Source organism: Stegostoma tigrinum, chromosome 24, assembly GCF_030684315.1.
Source record: "Stegostoma tigrinum isolate sSteTig4 chromosome 24, sSteTig4.hap1, whole genome shotgun sequence".
In the NCBI taxonomy this organism is placed as follows: domain Eukaryota; kingdom Metazoa; phylum Chordata; class Chondrichthyes; order Orectolobiformes; family Stegostomatidae; genus Stegostoma; species Stegostoma tigrinum.
In genome coordinates, this window is record NC_081377.1 from 37,357,405 (window position 1) to 37,383,269 (window position 25,865).

Consider the following 25,865-nt stretch of genomic DNA (forward strand, 5'->3'; position numbering starts at 1 on the left):
ATAAAGGAAATGAAGCCAAAAGGAATGAGAAATGTCCAGGTAATAAAATCTTACTTCAGTCTTATTTCCACGCAGGCAGCCGGGACAAGCCACAGCCTGGAGTCTCAGGAGGAGCTGATGCTGCTGTCTCTGATTCTATAACTACCAGTGATGCGGCCGGGTCCTGGAATGTGCTCTGGCAGGGCCCTCCCACAGCCCCTAATCAGCGGATCCCAGAACATGCTGAGGCAGGGCACACTTGTAGCCTCCAGTCACCTGGCCCTGTAACCCACTACGGCAAAGACCATAACCAGTGCTTCACCGAAGGAAAAGACTTTAAACAAGGGGGAAAAACAGAAAGAAACAGCAAAAAAATTAGACAAAGTGAATGAGTTCAGGAGTACAAACACATTACTGCTACTCTGCAGCCATCTTTGAACCGAACAATTTGGATTTTGAATGCTTTGGTGTCCAAGTCATGAATGGTGTTGAACGTTGTGCAATTGTCAGCGCACACCTCTACTTCTGATCCCATGATATATGGAAGGCCATTAATGAAGTTGCTGAAAATGGTTCGGCCTAAGACATTGTACTTTAATATCCTTTACAAGTTTAGAATCATGGGATTCTAAGTTTAAGCATATGGGTTTGCCTATGTCATGACTTAACAATTAAAAACTATAACAGCCCTAATTCCAAGTGAGGACATTTCCCTCAGAATTGTGGGTTTTACACATACGGCTGAGGGCAACAATTTTAAAGACTGATTCATTCCAGACTAGGGAAACCCTTCCCAAGGGGAAGTACGAAGCTTGAATGCTAAGGGTTCTTCCGATATCGAAATGCGTGCTTAGCAGCGTTCCTAAGAAAATGAGTTCAAAGCGATGAAATTATCTTTAGAGTGAGAAATTTTTATTAATCTCAGTGTTGGGTTATAGTCGGAAAAAGAGTTTTCAAACTTTTTTAAAGAACTTCACAAAGGGTTGTAGTTGTGGTAGTGACAGTGGAGCACTGGAAGGAAACCAAGCAGCATAGTAACTGATAATGCCAAGTGAAAGGGAATTACCCAGAGTTCCTAGGGAATTATGCAGAGGGGTATTTTCCAAATTGATTCAGTCTGACCTGGGAAGCCATTCAAAAGAGAAGTATGTGTCAAGCTCCTATGTCGAGGCCTTTTGATAGGAATACTACCTAGCACATTGTTACTCTAAGAAGTTATCTTGGAATAGAGGGTTATTATTAGTCCCACACCAGAGTGTTGGGTTGTAGTTTGTGGAAATGAGTAAAGTTACATTTCTTTTTTAAAAAAAAGTTTCTGATGGGTAAACATGGCACTGGAAGGAAATCAGGATCATAATAATTAAAGTATCTATGGTTTCAGCAGATAAGTCACAATTTCATTAACTCCAGGGAAGTGAATGGGACAGCTACATGTTCTTAGACTGGCAACAGTGTTAGTAGCAATACCAGGATGTACAGCTTCACACACATCTGTTGTTTCAGTTCATTTTATCGAGTGAATGGGTCGCTTCTACTGAAAACAACAAATGCTGGAGATCACAGCAGGCCAGGCAGCACCCATGGAGAGATGGCAAGCTAACATTTCGAGCCTGTGTGTGTTTAAAAATCTTTTTAAAAAGTTTCGAAGAATAGTGTTTATCTCTGCTTTTCTTTTCCGTCATTAATATGCTTCTTTGTTAAACAAAGACTGCAGCATTGTGTGCTGTTGTTTCAGTGAAAAGAAAGCATAAAATTATAATCTATTCAGCAGTTTCTTGTTGAGAATCTGACTTATCCTGTACTGATACCAATTGGACATTTTCCCCCATAATTGTTGAAGCCACTAGGTCAAAATAACTGGGGGTTTATCTGAGATCTTTGAATTAATGACTGAAGTGATGCTGAGATATAATTCAGTTGCGTTGTAATTAATTGCATGACATTTGAAGATGACTTTGAATGTTTTAAAGAGTTTTATGGAATTGGAATATATAACAATATTATTTAAAATCTTTGACGAAAGCTAAGCTGAAGAGTTTGGCAAGTAAATTGAAGTTAGGAATAAAAGCAGGATCTTGTTAAGGATGAAGTACTCCAAGTGATCATTACAACAAAATTACAAGAAAGGAAATTTGAAAAAGGGATATTATTTTTGGAATTAGCTAAATCAGCTTGCGAAGGCTCTTGAGGAATTATAAATCTGTTTATAGGAACAGACCAGGAAAAACTGTTGTGACTGTTCATGACATTCGTATGGGAGTGCATTATCAAGAAACCAGTGCTGTGGACAAAACTAGTTTGGAGCGCGCATGTTTTCAATGAGGATTTGATCCCCAGCAGCCATGTTACTCAGTCACTAACCACTTCCAAACTAGTACTGACTGACAGAATGCGAACAAAGCTTTCAAGGAAAATGAGAGACTATTGGGAAGTCAGGATCACTAGAAGATTCAAACAAACTAAGTTATTCTTATTCAAATGTGAAATTTGCTATTGAGCAGATGATTTTTTTTAACATTACACACCTTTAAGGAATTGAATAAACAGGACTTTCATTAAGAATTCAGAATTGGATCAGTGTCTGTTAAAGGACTCTGTTAATACTATTTCATACTTCAAAAGTGCTGAAGAACTGGAAACAGAAGAAGTCTAAAATACAAAATTTCATGAAATTATGTTGCTACAGTGAAAAACTTCAACAGCCTCCTAAGACGTCAGAAACGGGATACGACCGATATACTACCCTGTGTTGTCCGGTACTTCCCTAGAGCGAAGAAACTGCACCATATTCTTCATAGTCTTCAACATGTCATCAATGACCACAAGCATCTCACCAACATCGTCCCTATGCCTCCTGTTCTTATCTTCAAACAACCGTCACATCTTAAACAGACCATCGTTCGCAGCAAACGATCCAGCCTTCAGAACAACATTGACCACAGCTTCACAACTCTGCCACTGTAGACATGCCAGATCATCAACATAGATGCTACCATCACAGGTGGGAACACCACCCACCACATACACAGCAGATACTCATGGAACTCGGCCAATATTGTCTCCCTCATACACTGTAGCCAAGATGCCCTGAGGCATGGTATATTGGTGACACCCTGCAGATGCTAAGACAATGGATGAATGGACACTGCGCAACAATTGCCAGATAGGAATGTTCCATCCTGATCACTTCAATGGTCAAGGATATTCAGCCTGCAATCTTTGGGTAAGCATCCTCCAAAGTGACCTTTGAGATACGCAACAATGCAGAATTGCCAAGCAGAAACTGATAGCCAACTTCTGTACCCATGAAGGTGATCTCAATTGTGATCTTAGCTTTTTGCCGCACTACATGTGACTCCACTGTTTTGTTCTGTAAAATTTTGCTCACTGATCTGTTTTGATACCATCACTTTGATAATTTATGATCGCTCTACCTTAGTTTGTACAGTTTTTCAGATTACTTGTTACTTTGGTTAGACCGGACTGTAATACCTACATGTTATTCCAGTCATTTGGCTTATCTTCAGCACCACCTTATTTTTAATTTTTTTTTTTGTAATCATCTCTCTGCTTCAATTAATTGGATTATACATCATCCCTTCAGTTGTTATTTAGCTGTGATAATGGAAACTGCAGATGCTGGAGAATCCAAGATAACAAAGTGTGAAGCTGGATGAACACAGCAGGCCAAGCAGCATCTCAGGAGCACAAAAGTTGACGTTTCGGGCCTAGACGCTTCTTCAGAGAGGGGGATGGGGTGAGGGAACTGGAATAAATAGGGAGAGAGGGGGACGCAGATCGAAGATGGAGAGAAAAGAAGATAGGGGGACGGGATAGGTCAGTCCAGGGAAGACTGACAGGTCAAGGAGGCAGGATGAGGATAGTAGGTAGGAAATGGAAGTGCGGCTTGAGGTGGGAGGAAGGGATGGGTGAGTGGAAGAACAGGTTAGGGAGGTGGAGACGGGCTGGTTTTGGGATGCAGTGGGGGGAGGGGACAAGCTGGGCTGGTTTTGTGATGCAGTGGGGAGAGGGGAGATTTTGAAGCTTGTGAAGTCCACATTGATACCATTGGGCTGCAGGGTTCCCAAGCGGAATGTGAGTTGCTCTTCCTGCAACCTTTGGGTGCCATCATTGTGGCACTGCAGGAGGCCCATGATGGACATGTCGTCTGAGGAATGGGAGAGGGAGTTAAAATGGTTCGCGACTGGGAGATGCAGTTGTTTATTGCAAACCGAGCGGAGGTGTTCTGCAAAGCGGTCCCCAAGCTTCCGCTTGGTTTCCCCAATGTAGAGGAAGCCACACCGGGTACAATCGATACAGTATACCAAATTGGCAGATGTGTAAGTGAACCTCTGCTTAATATGGAGAGTCATCTTGGGGCCTGGAATGGAGGTAAGTGTAGCACTTCCTGCGGTTGCAGGGGAAGGTGCCAGGTGTGGTGGGGTTGGAGGGGAGTATGGAGCGAACAAGGGAGCCACGGCGAGAGTGGTCTCTCCGGAAGGCAGACAAGTGTGGGGATGGAAAAAATGTCTTGGGTGGTGGGGTCGGATTGTAGATGGCGGAAGTGTCTGAAGATGATGTGTTGTATCCGGAGGTTGGTTGGGTGGTGTGTGAGAATGAGGGGGATCCTCTTGGGGCGGTTGTGGTGGGGGCGGGGTGTGAGGGATGTGTTGCGGGAAATGCGGGAGAGGCGGTCAAGGGCGTTCTCGACCACTGTGGGGGGAAAGTTGCGGTTCTTGAAGAACGTGGACATCTGGGATGTGCGTGAGTGGAATGCCTCATCCTAGGGGTGGAGGCGGAGGAATTGGGAATAGGGGATGGAATTTTTGCAGGAGGGTGGGTGGGAGGAGGCATATTCTAGGTAGCTGTGGGAGTCGGGCTTGAAACAGTTTCTAGCTGGTTCCCTGAGATGGAGACTGAGAGGCCCAGGAAAGTGAGGGATGTGTTGGAGATAGCTCAGGTGAACTTGAGGTTGGGGTGGAAGGTGTTAGTAAAGTGGATGAACTGTTCGAGCTCCTCTCGGGAGCAAGAGGCGCCGCCGATACAGTCATCAATGTAACGGAGGAAGAGGAACTGTTCCACGTAACCTACCAAGAGGCAGGCATAGCTTGGGCCCATGCGGGTACCCATGGCCACCCCCTTTGTAGGAAATGGGAGGAATCGAAGAAGAAGTTGTTGAGGGTGAGGATGAGTTCGGCTAGACGGATGAGGGTGTTGGTGGAGGGGGACTGGACAGGCCTGCGGGACAGGAAGAAGCGGAGGGCCTTGAGGCCATCTGCATGAGGAATACAGGTGTATAGGGACTGGATGCCCACGGTGAACATGAGGTGTTGGGGGCCAGGAAATTGGAAGTTCTGAAGGAGGTGGAGGGCGTGGGTGGTGTCACGGACGTAGGTAGGGAGTTCCTGGACCAAAGGTGAGAAAATGGAGACCAGATAGGTGCAGATGAGTTCAGTGGGGCAGGAACAGGCTGAGACAATGGGTCGACCAGGGCAGGCAGGTTTTTGGATTTTGGGAAGGAGATAGAAACGGGCCGTGCGGGGTTGGGGAACAATAAGCTGGGAGGTCCCCTGAGGTAATGAGGTCATGGATGGTATTGGAGATGATGGTTTGGTGCTCGGGGGTGGGGTCACAATCAAGGGGGCAGTAGGAGGTGGTGTCGGAGAGTTGGCGTTTAGCCTCGGCGATGTAGAGGTCAGTGCGCCATACTACCACTGCGCCTTCCTTGTCTGCGGGTTTGATGGTGAGGTTGGGATTGGAGCGGAGGGCTGTGTTCTGCGGGGGAAGAGGTTGAGGCGGTTAATGTCTCGACGGCAGTTGGAGCGGAAGAGGTCGAGGGAGGGGAGGAGGCCTGGGGGTGGTGTCCAGGAAGAGGACTTGTGTTGGAGGCGGGTGGAGGGAGGGTTAGGCTCCTGGTTAAAGAACTAAGTGTGGAGGCGAGGGTGGCGGGAAAAACTGCTCGATGCCCAAACGTGACTTGTATTCGTAGATGTGTGGGTGGAGGGGGACAAACGTGAGCCCCTTGCTAAGGACTGACTATTCGTCCTCAGTTGGTGGGAGGTCTGGGGGGATGGTGAAGATTTGGCAGGGCTCAGTGTGGCTGTCTTCTCTAGGGTTGCTGGCTGTGGAGGTTGTGGGCGGAGCGATGAGGTCGTTGGCTGTGGGTGGGGTTCCGTTGGCGGTGGGACAGGCAGGGTGGGTGGCAGCAACAGCGGTGAGGGTGATGTGTGTGGCGTTAGTTCTGTAAATGGAGGCGGTGACTGCAGCAGCAGTCGCATTCGCAGTCCTGGAAGTGGCGTGCCCAGCGCTGGCAGATATGACATCGGTGGGTTCACCGGCTGTGTGCTCGTGGTCAATGGCGGCGAGTGCGTGCTGGGGGAGGTGCAGGGATGGGCTCGGAATTTGGGAGGTGCAGGAATCCTTTTTAAGGTGGCAGGAGCCAGTGAGTTTGTTGTACTTACGATTTTTGATGTTCAGTGAAGCTGAGTAGTACTGGGTGTTCAGTCTGTGGATCCTGTGGAGGGTAAAAAACAGGAGAGGTCCTTTGCAGGTCTGGGAGAGGGAGGCTCTGAGCTGGGGCAGGTTGGATTGCAGTGCCTGGAGATGCCGGCGCATGGCTGCAAGTGTCCGTTTCAGGACTGGCAAGGAGAAACCCTTCTGAAGGGTCTGAATGTTCTGGGTGTAGAGGTGGTCACGGTTGGGGCCAAATTGGGAAGGCTTGAATGTAGACTGTAGTCCATTGGGGATGGTCTGGTTCCGTAGGAAGGTGATGTGACTGTGGTACCTGGTTTGCTTCAGGACATGGAGCAGTTTCAAGGCTGAAGAGATTACAAGAGAGTTGCAGTGGGAGAGAGATTCCCTGAGGTTGGTCTGGAGGGAGGAGGGTAACTTCTTCAGGTTAGGCCTCCCTGGAAGAGGCTTCGCAGTGAGGTTAAAATTGTATCAGTGATAGTGGGAACTGCAGATGCTGGAGAATCCAAGATAACAAAGTGTGGAGCTGGATGAACACAGCAGGCCCAGCAGTGTCTTAGGAGTGCAAAAGCTGACGTTTTGGGTCTAGGCCCGAAATGTCAGCTTTTGTGCTCCTAAGATGCTGCTTGGCCTGCTGTGTTCATCCAGCTCCACACTTTGTTGCGAGGGACATTTGATTAAGGACAAATCTCGTGAACCTTTTTTTTGCCCATCTGCCATGACAATAATAGCTTTCCCAAGACAGAACACAAAACTGCATACAGAACTCCAGGTGAGGTCTAACCATGTTCATACACAACTGATGCAAAACTTCTTGACTCCTGTTGTCAAATCCCCTTCTGATAAGGACTCGTGTACCATTAGTCTTTCTAATAGCTTCCTGCATTGGTTGTTAGCCACATAATATTCCATCTATGTTCTTGCTGTTTGCTAATTCTGTCCAAATATTTCTGAAAGCATTTTACATCTACCTCACTATTTATTTTTTTGTTCAGCTTGTGAATGAAGCATTCTGTTACTATCGCACAAATCACCCAGCATCTGCCTGTAAGGAACAGAACCTTTGAATTGAAAGACCTTCTTGTGGGGCACTATGCCATTCTTAAGAAAACTGTATGTCTCTCTTAACCTCTTATAGTTGCATAAAACAGCTGCAAATTCATGCTAATTGCCCTTTGAACTCACATGAAAATGTTTAGTCTTATGGTTGATCATACAAGTCACCCTCCCTGGCTCAAGGAGCCATCTGAATCTCTTAATATTTAGTGAAGTTTTGTGGGAGATGTTTAAAACACATTAAAATTTAATTTCTTATCTTAATCCAGTCTTTTTTTTCTTCTATTTGTCTGTACTTGATTTAACTCCCAATTTAACTTTCTTCTCCATCCTCCCTATTTCTTTCTTAATCCTAAAGTCTGGTGAAGGAGCTAGACTTGTAGTTCCCAACACAAGGTTGTTGAATTGCTCGCTGCGCTGGTTTGTTTTTGTTCAGATGTTCCATCACCATGCTAGGCGACATTGTCAGTGGAGCCTCCGATGAAGAGATATTGTTCTACTCTGCTTGGAATTTCGCCATAATGGACCAGACAGTCTAAGTTCCAAGTGGAGTGGAACAACGTCAGTTCATCGGAGGCTCCACTGATGTCATCTAGCATGGTGATGAAATGTCTGAACAAAAACAAGCCAGCTCAGCGAGCAAGTCAACAACTTCATCCACAACCCAAGCTATAAATCTCTGCCAGTACTTTAAAGTTCCCAATATTCCAGATGTCCCTTTTATCCTTTGTGGAGTTAAATTCTTGTATGAGCTGTGCAGTGAGGAGCATAAGTCGAACAAATGACATACATCAAAAGATGCCGAAGTACAGAAACTTTTGGACTAGTTTCGTGAATTAGCTTTGCATTTCAAAGCAGTTTATACATTTTAGCTTTGGGCATTATGATGGTACTGGTCTTGCAATAACCTATTTATGAAGGGATGAAGGCACTGTGCATCAAAAACAGCCCTATATTTCTGCTAATGGAGCATTGTAACTTTTCTTCAATATGCTTGTTCAATAGCTGCAAACGGTTTTGTCATTTCTTGTTTTCTTTTGGCTCCCATGTGCTAGAACCAGTTCACGGGAGGTTCACTTGACTAATTTCAGGAATGAAGGGACTATTTTATGAAGGAGGATTGAACAAGTTGACCCTTTACCCATTGAAGTTCAGAAGAATGAGAGGTGACCTTACTAAAACATACAAGGCCCTGAGGAGGGCTTGATAATGCTGAGAGGATGTTTTTTCTTGTGAAAAAGACTTGAGCTAAGGGATAAAGTAAGAGATTTGCATTTTAAAATTTGAACGAGAGAATTAAGAGTGCTTTGTGTCTCATTCTCTTCCTCAAAACAATGGAGTGTGGATAATTGGATTTATTCATGGCTGAGTTAAGTTTTTTTCTATAGCCAATGGAGTCTAGGGTTTTGGGGAGCTGACAGGAGAGTGGAGCTGAGACCATGGCTAGTTTTGTTGTGATATTATTGAATGGCAGAGCAGGTTCAAACAATGGTCTCCTATTCCTAAGTCCTTTTGGCCTAGGTTCCCTCTTGTGGGTTTCCCTATTACCTCTATTTCAAATTCAACCCATTTAGCAATCTATAGATCAGTAGTTGATGTTACCTTCCTATTGGCTTTTAAGTTGTCTTGTAAGACAGTTGTATACAGAGAAGCAAACATATTGAATATGCATATTCAAATGTGCTAATTGAATTGTAGCAGTATAAAAAGCCTTTTTGGATCTACCATAAATGGGCAGCATGGTGGCTCAGTGATTAGCACTGCTGCCTCACAGCACTAGAGAATCTGGTTTGATTCCACCCTTAGGCGATGTGTGGAATTTGCATATTCTCACTGTCTAATCTATATACTTCAGTTTCCTGTCCCACTCAAAAGACATGCAGGCTAGGTGGATTGGCCATGCTAAATTGCCCATAGTGTCCAGGGATAATGGGAACTGCAGATGCTGGAGAATCCAAGATAATAAAGTGTGAAGCTGGATGACCACAGCAGGCCAAGCAGCATCTCAGGAGCACAAAAGCTGACGTTTTGGGCCTCAACCCTTCTTCAGAGAGCAGACAGTGTCCAGGGATGTGGTTTAGCGTGGCAAATGTAGGGTTACAGGGATATGGTGGAGGCATAGGCCTGGGTGGGATGTTGTGCGGAGGTTCGTTGTGGACTCAATGGGCCAAATGACCTGCTTCCACACTGTAGGGATTCTATGATTCTCTAAATTATTTTTGTATAAGGAATCAAATTGTATTCTGCCTCTAAACAACAATAAATGGAGCATTGTCTGTCTATATAGTAATTAATTTAATTTTCTTTTGAGTACCTGTGAAGTTATGCATTTGGGTAGGAAAAATAGTGGAGGTGAATATTATTTAAATTAGACTGCAGAAAAATGCAGGAGGGGGAGATTCTGGTGTCCTCATGCATAAATCACAAAAGACTAGCATACAAGTTCAGTAAGGATCAGGCAATGCAAATGGAATGTTGGCCTTTTTCTAAAGGAGTGGATTAGGAAAATAGAGAAGACTTGCTAATTCTATACAAGACACTAGTTAGACCTTGCTTTGAATATTTCCAACAGTTTTGAAATCTTCATCTAAAGAAAGATATACTGGCAATGGAGGCAGTAAGAGATGGTTCATGAGGATGAATCTGGGTATGGAGGAGCTTTCTTATGAGGAGAGGCTGAGTAAGGTAAGCTTGTATTCATTGAATTTAGAACTAGAGGTAACCTTATTGAAATGTGCTGGATTCTTAGGGGGCTGGAAAGGCTAGATGTAGAGAGGTTGTTTTGCTCTTGTGAGAGAGTCTAGGAACAAAGGGCATAATCTCAGTAAGGATGACCAGTCAAGACAGAATTGAGGAATTTCTTCTGTCAGAGTAGTGAACCTGTATAGTTCTTTACCACAGGTAGTTGTAGAGGTTGGGTCATTAAGGATATTCAAAGCTGAGGTAGCATTTTCATCAAAAAAGGATTAAAGGGAAAAGTTAGGGAAGTGGAGTTCAGGATTATCAGATTATTGAATAGTGGAGCAGACTTGATGGTCAACTGGCCTCCAGATCCTACATCTTTTAGTGTCATTTTTCCAGTTGCCACATATATGCAGTTCACTGATGTCAGGCCCATGAAAACAGTACAACTGCTATTTTTGACACATCTTTGTCAGAATATTTAGTTATCATCTTTGAAATTGATGCCTGTTGACTCAAATGTATTAATCTTACTACAGTTTCAAGTTATTCTTAATCTGGTTGAAAGTATTAAATTTAATGCAGTCAGAGCTCTGATGAAGATCATCTAGACTCCAAATGTTAGCTTACTCTGTCTGCATGGATGCTGCCTGAACTGCTGTGATCTCCAACACTTTTCAGTAGACCACTTGGCCCTTCAATCCTGTTTTGCCAATCACTATGACCATGGCTGATCTGATCTTAACCTCAGCTCAAAATTCATGTGTAACCCTGATAATCTTTCATTCCCATGTTGGCCATCAATTATATTTTCAATCAACATATTGGAAGATGCGGATGATCTTATTAAAAGTTATATCTTAATTTGGTTGTAGATTCATTTCCCACTGCATTGATGAAACTGGTGTAACAGCAAGCAAAAAGCTCTGTGACGTTATATTTTTCGCCGTTTCCATTGTAGTTTCCCTCTAGAGAGATGGCTGGGAGGGGAGGGGGAGTTGAAAAGAAGCTTTCCATTGGAAAAGGTGTTTGTGAAATGTAAGGTTTAACCCTGAAGTGCTATGTGCTAGTGGCTAGACAGGCCAGAACAAGCTGGAGGATCAGCTGCTGGCTTGTTAGTCTAGAAGTATGATTCTCACTTGGGTTGATATAGAGACTGAGAGACGCCCTGGGTTCAAAGCCCAGATGAGCCCTTGTTTTCGGGGCAGCACAGTAGTTAGCACAGTTGCATCACGGCACCAGGGACTTGGGTTTGATTCCAGCCTTAGGCGACTGTCTGTGGAGTTTGCACATTCTCCCCGCGTCTGTGTGGGTTTCCTCTCTCAATCCAAAGATGTGCGGGTTAAGTGGATTGGCTATGCTAAATTGCCCATAACATCTAGGGTCGGAAATGTAGGGATAAGGTGGAAGGTGAGTCTGAGTGGGATGTTCTTCGGAGGTTCGGCGTGGAATTGATTGGCCAAATGGATTGCTCCCACACTGTAGGGATCCAACGTAGATGGTCAAGTGTCAAACTTCCACTTATGGTAGTGAATGTATGGAAAAACTTTTTTTTTGTTATTGAATAACAAAAACCTTGATTACTTTTGAGCAATTTTTAATGTAGCAATGCTCCTTCAATAAGCACATTTGGAAACACTTCACAAATAGAATGATAAAGCATTCAAGACCATTTAGACCCCATACCCATGGCAGTTCATTGGAAAGCATTTTATTCTGCTGTTGCTCCTGCCGTGTACCAAACAACTTTCTCCTGTATAATTATTTACTTAATTCCCTTTCCAATGTTGTTATTAAATCTGGTACCACCATGTTTTCTACCTATAATTCCAACAACATGTGCCTGATTTGTGATAATATACTACTTGCAAAACTCCCAGCAGTGCAGAGGAATAAGTGAATGCCAGAAGTCAACATGCCTGGGTAGGTTCCTGTTCACTCAGCTCATTTTGCCTATTGTCTGCCTCAACTAATGTTGGATATGTCCGCAGCCTTTCACCTCTAGATGAGAAATCTTTATATATGAGGTGAGATGTAGTGTTCTATTTGTGTATTGTCCAGTTTATTTTTGTATTTTTATACAAACGATATGCTCGTTCTAGTATCAGAGATAATAGGAACTGCAGATGCTGGAGAACCCAAGATAACAAAGTGTGAAGCTGGATGAACACAGCAGGCCAAGCAGCATCTCAGGAAGATGAGATGCTTCCTGAGATGCTGCTTGGCCTGCTGTGTTCATCCAGCTTCACACTTTGTTATCTTGCTCGTTCTAGTACTTCGTATAATGGTATGGAAATATAATCAAACGTGCATGGGTTTCTTTGAGAATATGTTTCAAATTTGCTAAAGATTCTAATATTTGCTGAATATAGTGATTTTCAGGAACTTAACTGCTGCGTTAATCAAGGGCTGCCTGTATGAAGGGTATCAGCTGGGACGTGGATTTATTGTGAGGGGGCAGCGATCTCCTCTGAATAAATCTGCTGTCAGTGAAAATACCGATGTCTTGTACTTTTTAACCATATGGCTTGGATTCATTTAACATAGTGCTATGCCTCACCGGGGTAATGTGCTGGAAATCAAGCCCTGCTATTCCTAGAGTCATTACCGGGTTTAAAAAATTGTCTATCAAAGTATGCAATGTCCCCATTGTCTGATAGCCCATGGTTTTTGTAACTTAAGTCTATGTTTCTGGTCTTTACAAGAATTACTGGTTATTTTAACTACAAGTAAACAACTAAGTTGTTGGCTTACAATTCTAATATGATTAAAACCGTAATCCCCTTCTAAAATCTCCTCGTGCAGACAAAAAACCCTTCGGTGTTATTGGTAGAGGGAATAAAAGAAACTGGCATTGGTTTAAATTGCAAGTTCTCAGGATTCGATGCAATGTCCCTGTTGTTTGCCCAAATCCTTCATGTCCCAGATTATTTCCTTCATTTCCTTTCACTTAACTGGTGGTACAAAGCAATTGGTTTGCACAGGACCAAAAGTAGACCATTCAGCCATTTTCAGTCTGCTCTGCCGTTCATTATGATCATCCGTCTCCGTGTAACCTTTTGAGCCTTACAAGTTATGTATAATTTCTTGAAACCATTCAATGTTCTGGCCTCACCTGCTTTCTGTGGTAGAAAAAATACACAGGCTCACCACGGGTGGGGGAAAAAAAACTCTCCTCATCTCAGTTCTAAATAGCCTACCCCATATCCTTAAACTGAGACCCTTTGTTCTGGGCTCCCTTGTCATTGGGAACATCACAGAATTTAAAATCTGACTTATCGATTAAAAGCAACAGCTTACAGTGACTGGTGGCAAGAAAGCAACTGGTGTTTTTTGACTTCCAGTATTTTACTGGAGAGAGTCATCACCTCCTTCCAGGGGTCTGAGGCCTTTTTACTCTACGGTTCACGACCGCAAGCTGCTCAGCTACTAGGAAACAATCAGGTAGTTTTGATATGCAGATGGTCTTTAATATTCACAACTGGTCATATCTGAATGGCCTGTTGTCACCCCAGTCTCACTTTACACCGACCCCTACAGCTGGCCAGCTTAAAAATGTTTCTGTCACTGCTTGTACAAAGCAGCAATGTAAACACCACACACAATTCATTTCGGTTATTGACTATTTAAAAGCGCATCAATTCCTTCCCCAGTCTATTTTGAATTATAATCCTTTTCCAAATTCGGTGCACAGTCAAAAGAATGTGAAATAAATAGTCTTTACACTGCTAACAGAGAGTGATTGCTTAAAGATGAAAGTGGGAGCTAATATTCTTTTTAGGTAAAAGATTGTAATCTAGTTTAGTTTTGAGACGAATGGCTCAAGTGTGAAGTGTTAGGACGCGACTTTACACTTGAGTCTGAGTCTTATTGATGAAAAATGAAGTGGACATGTAGTCAAAGGTTATACTCCTGAAGAAAAATCAAAGTGTATGGTCTTTGGCCCTGTTGCTTCCTTCCAAAGGCAGGGTCGGGGATAGAGTATTTTCAGAGTCGGAAGCTCATCAGATGGACTGAGGAAGATTTGGATATTCTACCACAAAAGATATAATAAATGCATGTGTGGTGTGATGTAACTTTAATAAATTTGGATGGATTTTTATCCCATGGAAGTTGTGAATGTAATTTGGCAAGACTGCATACAACTTTGTAGAAATTCTATTTGGAAATCTTTAATGTAACATTTGCTTTCAAATTGTTTTGTTGTGCTGAAGTGTCCCGTGTTGTTGAGCTTTGGTTGTAATAGGTGTTATATTCTCAGTGGGTGGTACTCTAAGTGACCAGATGTTTAAGGCTTTTTAAAAGATATTTCTGGGAAGATTGTCTTTTCCAGCAGCTTTATGACATAACTGGATTGGGTATAGGTGTTGAGAACGTTAGAGAATTATAGTCAAGAGAAAGGAGGGTGATGCTTTTTTTTCCCCCTAGAGCTAGTAGACCAGAATGGAGTGATAATAGCAAAATAATGAACCCCCAAGGTTGGTTGGGAATCATTGTGTTTTCAGACAAGAGTTGGTAACATTTATGTTGTAAATTTTGCATAATGAATTTACAATGCTTTAGAGTGATAGAGACGTACAGCATGGAAACAGGCCTTCGATTCAACTCATCCATGCTGACCAGATAGCCTAAATAAATCTAGGCCCATTTGCCAACATTTGGCCCAAATCCCTCTCAAACCTGGCTATTTCATAAACCCAACCAGATATCTTTTAAATATTGTAACTGTACCAGCCTCCTCCACTTCCTATGGCAGTTAATTTCATAAATGCACCACCCACTGCATAGAAAAATTCCCCTTTAGGTCCCTTTTAAATCTTTCCCCTCTCACCTTAAACCTCTATAAGGTCGCCCCTCAGCCGCCAACGCTCCAGGGAAAATAGCCCCAGCCTATTCAGCTCTCCCTGTAGCTCAAACCCTTCATCCATGCAAAATCCTTACAAATTTACCCTTTCAAGTTTCACAACATCCTTCCTAGAGCATACAGGCCAGAACTGCAAGCAGTATTTCAACTGTGGCCTAACTGTACAGCCGCACCATTATTCCCCCAACTATACTCCATACACTGACCAACAAAGGCAAGCATACCAAACGCTGCCTTCGCTATCTCATTTACCTGAGGCTCCATTTTCAAGGAACCACAGAACTGCACTCCAAGGTCTCGTTGTTTAGCAACACACCCTAGGACATTACCATTCATTATGTAAGTCCTGCCGTGATTTGGTTTTCCAAAATGCAGCACCTCTCATTTATCAAAATTAAATCTCAATTATAATGAATTTCTTTGTTTACTTTTTCAGTTCTTGAAATATACCTTCATTCTACTTTCTTGTCTGTCTTTGAATATTTTGGTTTGTGATGAACCACTGGTTTTGATCTACACCTCAGCTGTTGCATGAGAGTTTACAATCCAGATGCCCTGTTTCACCTCAAGACAAGCTCCAGATAAAATATTATAAGCTATCATTGCCTCCACCATATTTGCTTATCAGGATCAGTATGTCAGACATTTAGGGAAAAGAATCCAAGTTTGGATCAATGTTTGATAATCAAATGGTCCATTTCCAGTCATGTAACGTTACTCATCACCTATATTAAGATCAGAAACAGAAATACTTGGAGAAACTCAGCAGTTCTGGCAGCATATGTGGCGAGAAATCAGAGTTAATGTTTCGGGTCCAGTGACCCTCCTTCAGGGGAAAAAAAACCAGAAGTTGCTGGAAAAGCTCACCAGGCCTGGCAGCATCTGTGAAGACAAATTATCAAAGTTAACGCTTTGGGTCTGATGATGCTTCTTAAGAGCTGTTTGTTGCTGGGAAAGGGTTAATATATATGCTGAAGAGGGGAGGAGTAAACAATAGGTGGAAATGGAGCTGAATTTCAGTATTTGTCTCCTGATATGTTAAGCTTTGAAAGAATTACTTAATGTGATTCACAAAAAAGTATTGAAGGATATGTGATGGCCTATTGCAAGCCTCCCATTAGCACAAGACTTTAAATCCAAAGCTACTTTTTCATTAAAGGTGTGAGACAAGGACTGAAACCTTTTGTTTTACTTTTCATCGACATGACATCATTCACTCTTTCTCTGGTAGTACATGAGAAAGACAGAAAGCATTTGTATGTAAAACTGCGGTAAAGTGCATGGACTGGAATGCAAGCACTAGCTTAATTGTAACTGCTAATGAAGAATTTTTATGTGCAAATATAAAAACCTTTTAGCGACAAACTGCAGCTGAAAGTCAATTCTGCAGTGGGTAATATGAAAAAATCATGACATTATGAAAGAGTTGCTTCTTGGATCTTAGGTAAATGAACAATTGTAAGCTAATACCTTTCCTGGGCATTACAGGATTGGCATTACAACTGAAGAGCTCATGAGATAGTAAGGGCTGTGGTCTGTGTCACTCAGTCTTGGACAAATTCAAAATTACTTTTAGTGATGTGAGATCATCCCTGGTCTCAGAACGGTCTGCAATTAAATGCATGATTTCTGCACAGTTGAATCCCATCTGTGCAGGGAGAAGGACATTCATCGAGGCAACAGTCTCTCAAAATTTGCTAAACCTTTTAACATTGGACTGGACCTTCAAAGGTAAACTTTAATCCTGGGCTTTAGTATACCTTAAAACTGTCAAAGTGTGGAAGGTCCAGGTGAAACAATGTGGTGTGATTAAAAAGAAAGTAATTGTCCAATGGTCTAGTAAAACTATTAGATAACATTGATCAATCCCAGTTATTTGGGATTACAAACTTGCAGAATCTGATCAATTCAAAGGTTTTGAGACATTCTGTAGCTGTGCAGGAATAGTCAGCTGGGCCCCTCTGATCTGCTCTGGCATTCAATAAGATCATGAGTAATGTGATTTGCTCCATACTTCCATATACTTTAATCCATTTGATTATTTCTTACCTTTCACATCTCACCTGCACTGGAAAGCTGAGTGGGTTGATTCAAAATACTTTCTTACTACTTACCTTTCTCCTCCATTATTCAAGTGTACTGCTTCCTCTTCCTTTTTGACAAGGCCAGAACACCGGGTTATAGTCTTAAAGTTTTATTTGAAAACCTGGTGTTGTGTGATTTTTGTGACCTTGTTCACCCCAGCCCAATAAGGTTCCCCATGGTAGGTTCATTCAGAAGGTCAGGAGGAATAGGATACAGGGGAACTTAGCTGCTTGGATACAGAATTGGCTGGCCAACAGAAGACAGCGAGTGGTAGTAGAACGAAAATATTCTGCCTGGAAGTCAGTGGTGAGTGGGGTTCCACAGGGCTCTGTCCTTGGGCCTCTACTGTTTGTAATTTTTATTAATGACTTGGATGAGGGGATTGAAGGATGGGTCAGCAAGTTTGCAGACGACACAAAGGTCGGAGGTGTCGTTGACAGTATAGAGGGCTGTTGTAGGCTGCAGCGGGACATTGACAGGATGCAGAGATGGGCTGAGAGGTGGCAGATGGAGTTCAACCTGGATAAATGCGAGGTGATGCATTTTGGAAGGTCGAATTTGAAAGCTGAGTACAGGATTAAGGATAGGATTCTTGGCAGTGTGGAGGAACAGAGGGATCTTGGTGTGCAGATACATAGATCCCTTAAAATGGCCACCCAAGTGGACAGGCTTGTTAAGAAAGCATATGGTGTTTTGGCTTTCATTAACAGGGGGATTGAGTTTAAGAGTCGTGAGATCTTGTTGCAGCTCTATAAAACTTTGGTTAGACCGCACTTGGAATACTGCGTCCAGTTCTGGTCGCCGTATTATAGGAAAGATGTGGATGCCTTGGAGAGGGTTCAGAGGAGGTTTACCAGGATGCTGCCTGGACTGGAGGGCTTATCTTATGAAGAGAGGTTGACTGAGCTCGGTCTCTTTTCATTGGAGAAAAGGAGGAGGAGAGGGGACCTAATTGAGGTATACAAGATAATGAGAGGCATAGATAGAGTTGATAGCCAGAGACTATTTCCCAGGGCAGAAATGGCTAGCACGAGGGGTCATAGTTTTAAGCTGGTTGGTGGAAAGTATAGAGGGGATGTCAGAGGCGGGTTCTTTACACAGCGAGTTGTGAGAGCATGGAATGCGTTGCCAGCAGCAGTTGTGGAAGCAAGGTCATTGGGGTCATTTAAGAGACTGCTGGACATGCATATGGTCACAGAAATTTGAGGGTGCACACATGAGGATCAATGGTCGGCACAACATTGTGGGCTGAAGGGCCTGTTCTGTGCTGTACTGTTCTATGTTCTATGTTCTAATACTGGCACCTCCGCTTTTGAGGAAGACTGTTTGAACAATTCACAACAGAAATATTTTTGCCTTGTCTCTATCTTAAATGGGCTGTACCTTATTTTTAAACAGTGACCTCTGGTCGTAGATTCTTCCACAAGAGGCAATGCCATTTCCATGTCTACCTTGTGGAGACCTTGCATAATGTTTCTTAGAATCGTAGAATCCCTACAGTATGGAAACAGGCCCTCCAGTCCACCAAGTCCACACCAACCCACAGAGCATCCCACCCAGACCCATCCCCCTCTAACTCACCTAATCTACACATCCCTGAACACAATGGGCAATTCATATGACCAATTCACCCAGCCTGCACATCTTTGGACTGTGGGAGGAAACCCACACAGACATGGGGAGAATGTGCAAACTCCATGCAGACGGTCGCCCGAGGGTGGAATGGAACCCAGGACCCTGGTGCTGTGAGGCAACAGTGCTAACCACTGTGCCGCCCCTTCCTACTCTTTCCTACATACATTTCTAGACTCTAATGGATACAAGCTTAATCTGTTCAACCTTTTTTATAAGCGAATTTGTCTATTCCCAATGTTAGTGCAGTAAATCTTCTCTAAACTGCTTGCAACAAGCTTTCTTAACTAAGAGGATTGATACTGTATGCTACTCTGAATGTAGTTTCACTGGTCTCCTGTATAGTTAAGACATAACCTTCCTTTATATTTGGTATTCCTTGAAGTAAACAATAACATCTGTTAGCTTTCCTAATTACTTGCTGTACCTACATGCTATTTTGAGACTCGTACCAGGAAACCCAAATCCCTCTGCATCTCAGCTCTGCAATCTCTCACCATTTACTAAAATGCTTCTTCAGTTATCATACCACGATGCAACATTTCAGATTTTCCCACCCTATACACTCATTTGCCAGTTTTTTTTGATGAGCTGAATGCTTCTACTTCAACCACCAAATAGGCATTGAATTCCATAGTCGCACCATTTTTCTTGTATTACTTAGAATACTTCTGGTTATTTTAAGTCCGTGTTTGCTGGTAACTTACCTCTCAGTCAGGGAAACACATCTTTCCTGTCCACTCTATCAAAGCCCCTCATTATTTTGTACTCCTCAATTAAGTCATCCCTCAGCTGCGTCTGTTGTAAAACAAACCTAGCCAGCTGAACGTTTCCTCGTGCTTGCAATTTTCACTCACTAGCAAACTTTTTGAAGATCTCCTCTGCTCACTGTCCAGATCGATTATGTACTTTCTGTAATGAGGACACCAGAACTGCGCACAATTCCAGCTGTGGACATGGGTGGAGGAATTGAGACATTTGAGAGCCCTCTCAGTACACTACTTGCTTAATGTGCATTCCCTTGTTGTTTGCCCTCACCAAGAGCATAACTTTGCACTTCTCCAGATTGAATTCCATTTGTTACTTTTCCACTCAACCAAACCATTGTAATCGTCCTTCTGTTGACCGCTATCATCATCACTATCAACTGCAAGGCCGAATTTTGTTGTCTGCAAATTTCCCACTTATGCCTTCTACATTAAAGTTTAAATTAATATTACCACAAACATAGAGACCCAACCTAGTTCTGTGTAAAACCAGTAGGAAAAGCTTCTCATTTGAAGAAAAAAATAATCCATTGCCTTCTGGTTCCTGTCACCTAAGCCGATTTTTTGAGCCCAACCTACCACATTTCCTTGTGTCCTATGGTCTACTTTTTCTGATCAGTTTTCCATGTGAGATCTTTGGCCTTACTAAAATCCAAGTAGACAACATCCACTGCATCGCCTTCATCAATCCTCCTTATTCCCTCAAATTTAGTTCTTAGTAAGACATGATCTTCCCTTTAACACCATTCTAACTACCTTGATTTAATCTGCATCTTTATAAGTAATGGTTCAACTTGTCTCCATATCGATTCTAACAATTTGTTTGCTACTGAGGTCAGACTGACCTGCCTGTAATTATTTGCCTATTTCTTGCATGCTTTTTGACTAATGGTAAAATATTTGTGGATCTCCAGCCCTGTAGTACCTTGCCTGCATCTGGTGAGGTTTAAAAAATGCCCCTTAGAGCATCCACCTTTTTCCTTCTGCCCACATCGTCTGCATTCATGCCAAAGGCATCCTGTATACTTGATGATAAACCCTCCTATTTCCCGAGTTATTCTCTCGCTTTCAGTGTGCATTTTTGGATGAAACATTGTGGGATTTTCCTTAATTTTAGTTACCAGTATTTTCCATATCCTCTCATTTATTTATTCTCCTAAATTCACTTTTTGTTTCAACCTCATTCTGTATTTTCTGTATTCCTGAGGTTTCTTAATTAGGGGATGTGGGCATAATTGGCTAGGCCAGCATTCATTTTCCAGCCTTACTTGAATTTGAGAAAGTGGTGCTGAGCTGCTGCCTTGAGCCACTGCACTCCATTTACTGCACTGTCTTTGGGAGGGAGTTCTAGGATTTTGATCCAGTGGCAGTGAAAGGAACAGTGATATATTTCTCATGTGAATGGCAAATGGATTAGGGGAGAGCTTGCAGGTGCTAATGTATTTGCTCCCATGTCCTTCTAAATGGCAATGGTCATGGGTTTGGAAGATGCTGTGTAAAGAACCTTGGTGAATCTTTGCAGTGCATCTTGTCTGTGGAACGTACTGCTGCAACTGACCATTTGTGGTGGTGGGAGTGACTGTGGATGTGGTACCAATCAATGTCAAACTGCTTGAGTGTTATTGGAGCTACACTCATCCATACAGGTAGTGATTATTTCATCCCACTCTTGACTTGTGCCATTTACATGGTGTACAGGCTTTAGGGAGTCAGGAGGTGAGTTACTTGCTGCAGGCTTCGTAGCCACTATATTTATCTGTCTTGTCCAATTGAGCTTCTGCTTACTGGAAACCCCCTAAAGATGTTGATCATGGGGGGTTCAGTGATGCTATCAGTATTGAATGTTAAGGAATAGTGGTTATGTTATATCTTGTTGGAGATGGCCATTGTCAAGTATGGCACTTGTTTATAACACAAATTCTCCAAGAACACCTTTCTTGCAACTCTCATGCATTCAGAAGAGAGAGTTTTCTTTTTCTTCTACTTATTGGATATCAGATTACTTCACCCCTCAGTGGCAATTCCATGTGAGTATATTTTTCACCTATCAAAGAGACTTTGAGATTTTGCAGGATAGCAACTACACATGGCTGTGGCCCTGATAAGTCCACATGATATCCTTGTATATTGAACATGTCATCCTTTCTACCCAGCTATTGGAGCTGTTTTGAGATTAAGTGTGCAGGTGTACTTTATATTTTCATTCACCAAAGTTAATGACAGGGATTTGTTGCAGATCAGGTTTCTTGTCACATTGAAATAATTAAGTTACTTGAGAGCATTTGACCTCAGACAATCTGTTGTGATCAGGGTATATAAGACTGAGAAAGCTCTTGCAGACATTATTGCCTTTGAAGATAAACGGTCATCATTGTTCCATTCCTCCAAAGGCGCGAGAACCACAACACTTCACATCAATGGAAGATCCACAGGACTGTCAGGAGCAACCTGTAAGTCATATGATGCTTCAAAAAAAAGTATGAATTTATACTGTATTTTTGTGTAATATTAAATCATGGTTTTTACTGAAATGATTTAGATCTGAGTGAACCATGGCCAGAAATGTTTTTATTAGTGCTGAGCAGATATTTTCGTGCAATTTCAGAGATGAAGATACTGTAGAAACATTTTCCTCTCCAGCTCCATCTGTCGCTATCTCTCGACCTCCTCTTCCACCCTCCTGCTCCCCTCTGTCCCTCTGCCCGCCCAAACTTCCTCCCTCTCACCCATCTGACCTCTGAGTTCTCCTTCCATCCTGACCTTGCCTCCCTCTCTACTGACAATTCTGCTCATTTCTAGGCTCCTTCTTTTCTCTGACTATCTTTATAAACACTTCTGCATATTGTCACATCCATCCCAACACTTTTTTGCTCCTTTCACACCCTTCCTCTTCCCTCCTTCTTGCTTGAAACATTGAGCTGCTAATGTCGCAGTCTATAACTGTGAATCCTTGCTATTGTAGTAAAGCTCCCCTGATGTCAATAGATGATGCATTGTCTCATTCTTTGGCAGTGTACTTTTTTGTATATCATCCACTCTTATCAGGATATGGAAATTTCTCAAGATTGAGTTTTCCTGTCTGTGCTTATTATAAGTAGTAGAGCTGTATAGCAAGATGCATATGTTTGTTGCTTGAATGTAACCAAGACCATTTCCCAATCTTTTTAAAGATCCTTAAATATCTTATTTAATTTTTTGAAAATCTGTTATCTGTGAAGATTAAAAAGTTAATATCTTTCCTTGTCAGGCAAAGAAATCACGCCGTGATTTAGATTCTACAGATGAGCAAGCTTTAAGGTTTGTCAGTATTGTTACATAATGGAAATCTTTCATATGAATGTTTTTGTATTTTGTCTATGTATAGATATATTTATATATCTGTACATGTATTAATAAGGCAGGAAGAAATTTCACTGCTTGCCTTCACCCTATCTCGTGACCTTTTAATACCATGCCACTAATTTCAGGTTTATAATATTGCTGAGAAACTTCTGCTTGAATCAATGCAGAATAAATGAAGGGTATATTTGTTAGTCCTCCAACTTTAGAGGGTGCAATTTCTACAGAGGCACACTGTCAGTGGAAGAACTTGAATGTGTTTCCTTAGGAACTGCATTCTATCAGTATATTTATGATGGAGAGTCTCCTCACTTCCATTTTAAATTTACCCCCTCTAATTCTAAGGCTGTGTCCATGGGTCCTAGTCTCCCCAACTAATGGAAGCAACTTCCCAGCATCCACCCTTTCTAAGCCATACATTATCTTGTGAGTTTCTATTAGATCTCCCCTCAACCTTCTAAACTCTAATGAGTAGATCGGGCAGCATCCGTTGAGGGAGAGTAACAGTTGATGCTTCAGAATTCAGTCCGTCAAGCCTGCTCAGCCATTCAGTATGATCATGATTGATATTTATCTTGCCACAATAGTCCCAATCTCTCCCTATGCACTTTGATACAATTGGTCCCTCAACTTCTCTTATTTTCTTGAATATGTTCATTGACTTTTCCTTCACAGCCAAATGTAATAGAAAATTACACAGGTTCACCACCTTCTGAGGGAAGGAATCTTTCCTTAATTCAGTCTGAAATGACATACCATGTAGCCTGAAACTATGACAACCTGTTCTGGATACTCCAGCAAAGGAAACACTATATTTCCATCCAGTCTGATCCAACCCTTTTAAATGTTTGTGTTTCAATGTGATCTCTCATTCTACTAAACTCGAATGCATTCATGCTCAGTGGACCCAATCTGTCCTTGTATAATAAACCTGATATCCCACAAATGGCCAGCTGTGTTCATCCAGCTCTGCACCTTGTTATCCCAGAAATCAGTATAGTGAACGACTGCTCCATTCCCTCTCTGTCAAGTACTTCTTTCCTAAGGCGATCAAAGTTACTCACCACGGCCCAGTAAAGCTGCACTTAGACTTCCTAGCTTCTGTGCTTCAAGCCTGTTGCAATTAAAGTTAAAATAATATTTTACTTTTTGAACTGCTTGCTGCAACTATGTGCTTGATTTGAGTGACCAGTGTACAAAAAAAACTCAGGACCCTTCAGTTTATCCTACTGAAGTGGTCGACTTATGTTTATCTATGCATTTGCCCACAGAACTTAAAATCTGCTTGAAGCCGACTTGCATCTTTCTCACCACTTGCAATCCCACCTAGTTTCATGTTGTCAGCAAATTTTAGATAATATGATTGATTCCCTTATCTACACCAATATCTTGTGAATAGATTGTACCCTGCATCCATTCCAAAGAGGACCCATTTATTGTCAGTATATTGCTACCACATGTTTTATTTTGGCACACAAACCTCTTATGTCGGGCTTTGTCAAAAGACTTCTGAAAATCCAAATATACTACAGCTATTCATTCTTGCTTATCTGTTTCACTAGTTATATCCTTTTTTAAAAAAAAAACACTCCGTTAAGTTTGTCAAAAGTGATTTCCCTCTTGTAAGCCCATTGTGACTTTGTGTAATCCCTTTGGTATTTTCTATGTGTCCAGTTGTCACATACTTTTAAGCATTTTGTCCACTACCGACGTTGGGGTAACCAGATTATAATTCCTGATTTTCTCACCTTCAATTTTTTTAAATAGTGGGAGTAAATGTACTGCTCTCACTAATTAATAGCACTTCCCTGATTCCTTTTTTTGTGTTGTTCAGTTTACGGGCTTGATCATTTTGTAGCTATATCTTGCTAATTGCAATCATATCATATCTATTTACTAATATTTGTGATATTAATTCATCTACCTTATTGCGAATGTTCCAAACAATCAAAATTGTACCTTCAGATTTGTCTTCGTATACACTTAATGCATTAAGGTCCTAATTGTAGTTAGCCTTCCTTTCTCGTAATTTTCAATTTAATCTGTAATTAAAATAAATATTTCTTGAAAATATTAAAATCAACCAATGTGGGGCTTGCAATGCAACCCTGTAATTGAGTCTTATCATCTACCAACTGAGCTATCTGGGTTATCTGGGGAATCTCTGTAAATAAAGAGGCTTTGTCACAGAAACAACCCAGAGGACCATCTGGGGGGATAAGAAGTATTGGAAGAACTGGATTGCCTCACATGCTCTGGGGATTAAGGTAAATGATTCAACAGGGAACATTTCATACAATTATGGCTTTTGAAAAACTTGAAGGAACCAGTCAACAGTGATTTTGCTTGGAAAAATTGATGGGCTCCATTGTGCACTTTGCACTGTTACTTTTCATGCCTTTTTGCTTAAAACCTCAGTCATGCGCAAGTTTGCAGATTCATGCTACTGCAATAATCAGAGTGATCTGAGTTGAGAAAATATAATGTAACCAAAAATGGGCAAAAGCTTCTGAATATTTTATTAAAAGCAATTTTGCAGTAAAACATATCAAAATAAAATATTGTTCAGCGGTTACTAATGAAAAATAAAACTGGTTCAAAGAGGGACACCTGTTCATATATTGAAATGTACAGCTAATCCTTCCATCTCTCAATCTACCTCTATAAATGCTAAGAGATAGCAAGAACTGCAAATGCTCGAGTCCGAGATAACAAAGTCTGGAGCTGGAGGAACACAGCAGGCCAGGCAGCATTAGATGAGCAGAAGAGTTGACGTTTCGGGGTTGGTGTCCCAACCCGAAATGTCAATTTTCTGTTTCTCTGATGATGCCTGGCCTGCTGTGTTCCTCCAGCTCTATACTGTATTATCTATAAATGTCAAGTTTGTTTTTAGTATTACACATTGTCAAAAAGGTAATTTTCAAATCTCTGTCTTCCATTTTTGACACGCGTTTAAACAAAACAGGGAAAGAATGCATTGCTGCCGAAAT

At 42.0% G+C, this 25,865-nt stretch overlaps 1 protein-coding gene across 9 annotated transcripts in view; it reads left to right on the plus strand.

Moving 5' to 3' along the window:
* The window catches only part of LOC125464921 (eyes absent homolog 3-like), a 69,714-nt gene that overhangs the window by 6,761 nt on the left and 37,088 nt on the right, over positions 1-25,865 (plus strand). For 4 of the 9 annotated variants that reach the window (XM_048557812.2, XM_048557814.2, XM_048557811.2 and 1 more), the window contains 2 exons: positions 21,927-21,986; positions 22,784-22,833. The exons of 1 other annotated variant lie outside the window; for it this stretch is intronic. In XM_048557812.2, the coding sequence (XP_048413769.1) occupies positions 21,927-21,986; positions 22,784-22,833 (110 nt within the window). Of the gene's footprint in view, positions 1-895; positions 3,203-4,077; positions 4,372-7,181; positions 7,223-21,926; positions 21,987-22,783; positions 22,834-25,865 lie in introns of those variants that run through there. 4 more of the 9 variants (XM_048557810.2, XM_059654367.1, XM_048557807.2 and 1 more) reach the window with 3 other exon arrangements.